Genomic DNA, 6,000 nt, shown 5'->3' on the forward strand with positions numbered 1-6,000 from the left:
GGCAGATTTCTGAGCGTTGACACACAATAAAAAAACACGTTTTCGTCGATAACTCTTTACAGAAAAGAGTCATATGTCGGAATTGCGTTGCAAAAATATGGCTTCAAAAAAAATGTGAGAAGTTCACCTCCACCATTGGCGGAAAGAAAAATAAAAACAAGATGGCGGCAATTCGAAATATTGCTCTGAACCGATCGGAATAACTTACTATTCGATTCCAAATGCCCAGCCCTATTTAATAATGAATAAGAAAACGTTCCTATTCAATTTCAGATAAAATGGTGCACCAGTTTCAATAAAACAGAAATGAACCGTGTTCAGCTAATTGATGTACACAAAAAGAAACAAGAAAAAAAGACTAAAACTGCCCTCTTTTCATTCCGATAAATAATATCTTGTTTGGTTTATTGTGTTTATATTTTGAATGGCACATATGGGGCCTCAAAGTCTTAAGTGCTTAGGTCCCCTATGAAGCATGATGCGGCTCTGTTCCGATGTAGAACCAGGCCCTCGAAAGTCCAAACTCGGCCATGTCTTTCAAATAGTACGAAACCCGGCCAGTACTTCGGACCGGCTTGGGACTAGGAATGCGAAATCGACATTTGATCTAAGTTTCCATTTCTGCAGGATTCTACATGTAGAGAAATTTCTAAAATACGCCTGCACGCTCTTTTTCGATCGCGAATTCAAGGATCGAAAGTCCAAGACATCGTTAACAAACACGATACTGTTGTACCTTCATTCTTAATCGCACGCGTTCTTGCGTTAAATCAGAGACAAATTGACTAGAGTCGAAATTGCATTTGTCAACGTCACTCTTATACAATAGGAGCCGTTACTTCTAACGACTGAATCCCGTCTCCAAAACGTGTCTTAATTTCGCAAATTGAATCACGAGTAATTCTTGGTTTTTTAGATTAAGAAATGAATTTGAATATTGGAGCCGAGTTGCACTCGTTTCCGAAGGGGCAAGGCTTAACAGAATCAGTTTAATCAATATTGAAACAAGCGGGTTTCGGGAACAATGATCGCCCACCCCGATATTCTATTTATGCTCCATAACAATAGTTACTCTACAATTCATTCCAGAATTTTATTATCGAAATCCTACCTCATAACATTTAACCATTTAGAATTAATCTAGTATGAGAAACCAAGGTTTTGTTGAACTCTTTCTCAAACCCTGTTCTGAAACAATTAATCATGGTCAAGATATACCATGTCAATGATGTCAAAGAGCTGCTTTTATAATTTTATTGCACATAACTATATATATAATATATATGTAAGGACAAAGATATCAAGAATGGAACGTAATATGCCATTTGTGTGTAAATGAAGCAATGACTATTGAGATTCAACCCCTAAAATTACTTCAACACCATCAAGGAATTGCACCAAAAAAGGGAATTTTGTGCTATTTGAAAAAAGTTATGAGCGTAAATATCGTTCAACCAACCAGAAATCGAACGAAAAGTTTCTAGTTCACATACTACTTCTTTGCCTCGATTTTTTAGTTTGTATAATTATGGTAATCGCATACACATAATAACTGACGTCTTGTACAACCTTTGTCACCCTAACTAACCATTGATTGTTTAGGACGTCAGATATGGACAGATGAATAAATTATTCAATGTACTAGAGAAAATACGAGTGGTTCAATGGACAACAACATTACATTTTTCCATACAATAAACTTGGCATATACTATACATAAAAAGGATAGTAAAAGAAAAACTGGCACAATAATTTCTGATTGAACATTGATAGACTCAGTTGCCAAGCTTTATCTTCACAATTTTTCTAACCAGAGTGTTAAATGTACACAGCTCATAAAAATATCATTCAAAACTGCAACTGTACGATCTGTCACAGTTGAACGCAGCAAAAATATTTCACACTGCTGCATCAAATGTACAATTTTCATGAACCTCCGCTGCGGAGAACAAAATCATTACCAGATAGGAATGTAACTGTCAATTTTTGCCCGATGTCGTTGCGCAATGCATTCAGCAATCCAGATTATATTTCGGCATTCCTGTTCTTTCAATTTAACATAGGAGTAAAACACCCCGTAATGAAACTGTTGCAGGAAACTATTCACATTAAGAGAAACCTAAAACGGAATGCAGTATAACAGTCAAGGCAAGAAATTCAATATCAGCTTCCCATTCTTGACGGAAGAATATAATAGAACAATTTTTTCTCATTGAACGGTTGAAAATAAAGAATGAAAAAGATTTATCATCATTCAAATCCACTTACCTCATGCTCAAAAAATTTATCTTCAAGAGTTTTATCACCAGGATTGTTTCCAGTTCCATCAAATAGAGGTTTGTATTCCTATTGGAAAAAAAATAGAGAAATTTGCAAAGAGGGTGAACTTTTCCCAGCATTCTATCTTCATTAGCACAAAAATATTTCTTTTCATTTATAGCAAATAAAGTTATGAAAAGCAAAACAAAATGAAGCATTACATTTAAAACAAGTACTTGGAAAAATTAACTTTTGTAGTCATGGTACAAAATAATGAAATGAGATCAATTAAAAATAAGATTAATATTTGCCTTTTATCCTGTGTACTTTGAGATAATTAAATGGAAAATGTGGCTTGCAAAACACTTTCTCAAGTATTTGGTGCTATAAGTAACAATCAACCAGGGAACTATAAATTGAACTTAAAGAGGTTTTTGAATGAAATAATATAGAAACTTACAGCATAATATTCTGCAATTGCTTTTACTGAATCATATTCATCGGCTTGACTTAGAGCTGCAAGTCCATAAGGATGAAGCTTTCCACATTTTGGATATAACTTGGCTCTGTCTTCCTTTGTTAGTTCAGTACCGAATGAATTAATCGTGATGATAAAGGATCTGCGATCTGCCTCAAACTAAATGAAAATATTGTTAAGATTGTTGATTATTATTTTACTTCAATAATCACTGTTTGATTCAAAATGTGACAAAGGTACTGATAAGCCTGGTATTACAGAATCGTAAAATTATGACCTTTTTTGTTATTGTATACATTCGAAGAGATTTGAAAATACTTATTTTCTTCGTTGTTTAATAAGATAACATTTTAAAGATAGTATAGTAATTACCCTGATGGGGTACATCCTAGCAAGTGTCAAATTTGACTCCTACTTAAGAAAAAACGTATGGAAAAGAAAATAACAATTTATAGCCCACAAGTTACGTGTAAATAAACTATTGCGGCATTATCTACAGCAGGGCTTCTCAACTGGCGGACCGCGGTCGAATCAGGACCTTTCGGGTATTCGATTCTCATAACTCTTTATTTTGGATCATTAGCCCCACTTTTGAAGTTTCCTTTTATAAAATCATATTTATAGATTTTAAAATATATATGAAAAGAACTATAACGTCATAACAAACAATCTTGATTAGCTAATAATCATTAGTCAGCCGAGGGGATTGCGTGTTTGAGGATGCCGAATATTATGTCTGGAAAGTCCGGACCCAGATATTTTTGAAGTTTTGTATGCGGACCTTCGGTAAAAATAGTTGAGTAGCCCTGATCTACAGTACCAGATGTGGACCTCCAGAGGTATGTGTACCAAGATGGCGCACAACCTGAACATAGTATATGTACCAGGTTAGGGTTCAGGCTGTTCCCCATTTTGGTGCACATACTTCGGGAGCGCCCCAGATGTATGTATGAAAAAACTAGTACAATCTTTTATCATATTATACATAATACTCATTATATGCCATGAAATTGATAAAAATTAAATATTTATGAGAAATTTCAAATACAGCATTTCAAAAAAATCATCAGACTTGCCTCGAACATACAGATTAATTAACAAACCTCAACCATAGGTTTTTTTTGACAAATATTAGGCTAGTTGCATAATAATTCTTCCACTTACTGCAAGAATTTCACACATGACTTCTGCAGTAGCTCCTCCTGTACTTTTACAAAAGTTGTAAAAGGATTCGATGTATGCTTTGTAGAGAGTATTTCGAATGATTTCTATGTTCAATTCATCAAGATCACGTTCAGAAATGCACTCTTGAAAAAATGGTGCTGAAAACATAATAAAAAGAGTGATGTTCCATCCAGATTAAATTGAGTTTTGTTATTGAAGTATATTTTAGTAAATTCAAAAAAAAATTATTTAACTCGTAAGATATGGTAATCTATAGGACATCACATAATCATAAATAGGTTACTATATTGGGCAATTGGTAATCAATAAGCAGGTCAAGCACAGATCACTTATAGAAAGCTAGTTGTGAAAAGATACTAATCCAAACTAAAAAAAAAGAAAATAACTTGTTTAAGTACTTATTCTTATATACCGGTAAATTCATTTTAATTACAAACAGTGCATTGCTATCAAGCATATATAATTATGCTTCATTTATTGATAAAATATTCAATAATGTAACAACTTGGAATGGGGAGTTAAATCTACTGAAAGAATCTTACCTAGAGGTGTATCAACAAGTATTGCATTGAATAATTCAGCTGGAGTGCTTGCAATGGTTACGGTTTCCATTTGATCAAATATTCCCAATGGATGACATTTGGATACAAGTTCAGAAAGTTGTCGTTGATGAAGTGTTCCAGTAATCAATAGAATAATGTTGTCGATCATATAACTATACCTGCGATATTGAGAAAGTATTAATATGACCCAGTATATATATAAGTATATATAACAGCACAAACATATGAGCTCTGCTAAGAAGGAAATGTGAGTAACGGTGTTGAAATATTTTGTCCTAATCTGTACTGTAGAACAGAATTATTAAGCAAACATTGAATATTAAAGCTTCAACATTTAAAAAATGAAAATAAACACAAATATAACAAAATTAGAAGTAAGTTACGTTATGTAATCCAAAAATGTTGCCAATGGTTCATATGCATGATTACGGATATAGGTGAATTCCAACACCAGTTTGTCTCTCAATCTGTCATCAATTACTGAAACAGTCAAAGGTGAAGGCTCATTCGCTAAGAAATTCCCGTAATCAGTTCCTTGCAGATGAAGCTTTAGATCTAAGAAATGTTATATTACGATATTAATAACATTTTAGGGAATAAATCAGAAAATACATATCAGTTATAATAGAGTTTTACAGTTATAGAGCTTTCTGAGATATTATTATTTGACATTGTAATCTTGTAACTTTCTTCAAAATTATTTTTAATAAATCATTGTGATAACTACATAATATTTATCCTACCTTCCAATGTTTCACACTGAGTAAGCTGACGATAGTCTTCTTCTTTCAAAACACCATCCTTGAACCCACGAACCAATCCTTCCAAGAATCCAGAATCAACATTGAAAAACATTTCCGAAAAACCAATAGCAGCCATATTTCAAGAGGTTATTGGCTTATTACTTATTTTCCTGATTGAATTTTAAAATATATTTTGTAAATGTTATCATAAAAATACCAAAAAATACAGTACTATCAGACTGTAAGTATACAAGTATGGTAACAGATAATATTTGCGATATATTTGAAAACAGAGCAGTGACGTTTTATGGGTCGTCAACGTCATCAATTATAAAGCTTTTATTTCAGGTTTTTGATTTACTTTTCTTTTTTTATTAAGCAATTTGTACGCTGTAGTTGTGTCATGCCCAACTACAACAGGCAGACAGGTGCTCGATATTGTTTGATTTTTTTCAGAACTGCAGCTAGATTTTGGATTTACAGTTCAGTGTAGTTTGTTTTGTTCATGTGAGCACGCAAGAGTCAAACATGTCAGCCGCCGCTGCAGGGTTGTCCATGTAACTACTGGTTGGTTACGGATTACATCCACCATCAAGTCTGCAATGCAAGTACAGAAGTACATGCATCTGAGTACAATTAACTGATCCCAGAATCCCATACAAGGACATGGACTCGTACAGTCAGACGGGACCGGACGATAGACTCCGGTTCGCTATATGCTAAGTCGTCTTATCGAGGCTAGTTCACTAAACGCCGTCAAGTACTTTTAGTT

The 6,000-nt window shown here is 33.7% G+C and overlaps 1 protein-coding gene across 1 annotated transcript; it reads right to left on the minus strand.

Moving 5' to 3' along the window:
- Positions 1-1,240: 1,240 nt before the first annotated feature.
- LOC120335851 (V-type proton ATPase subunit d-like) lies at positions 1,241-5,418 on the minus strand. The gene is made up of 7 exons (XM_039403464.2): positions 5,229-5,418; positions 4,869-5,040; positions 4,465-4,643; positions 3,902-4,059; positions 2,720-2,896; positions 2,269-2,346; positions 1,241-2,119 (listed from the first exon to the last, which is right to left on the minus strand). The coding sequence occupies exons 1-7, from the start codon at positions 5,362-5,364 to the stop codon at positions 1,958-1,960; spliced, it is 1,062 nt and encodes a 353-aa protein (XP_039259398.1). The 5' UTR covers positions 5,365-5,418; the 3' UTR covers positions 1,241-1,957.
- Positions 5,419-6,000: the final 582 nt, after the last annotated feature.

Source organism: Styela clava, chromosome 2 (genome assembly GCF_964204865.1).
Source record: "Styela clava chromosome 2, kaStyClav1.hap1.2, whole genome shotgun sequence".
In the NCBI taxonomy this organism is placed as follows: domain Eukaryota; kingdom Metazoa; phylum Chordata; class Ascidiacea; order Stolidobranchia; family Styelidae; genus Styela; species Styela clava.

Bases quoted from the DNA above. Each gene is read 5' to 3' on its own strand.
- LOC120335851 (XM_039403464.2), bottom strand. From the start codon at position 5,364: ATGGCTGCTATTGGTTTTTCGGAAATGTTTTTCAATGTTGATTCTGGA. The intron at 5,041-5,228 runs GTAGGATAAATA...AACATTTCTTAG, and splicing joins TCAGTGTGAAACATTGGAAG to ATCTAAAGCTTCATCTGCAA. The intron at 4,644-4,868 runs GTAACTTACTTC...TCAATATCGCAG, and splicing joins ACATTTTTGGATTACATAAC to GTATAGTTATATGATCGACA.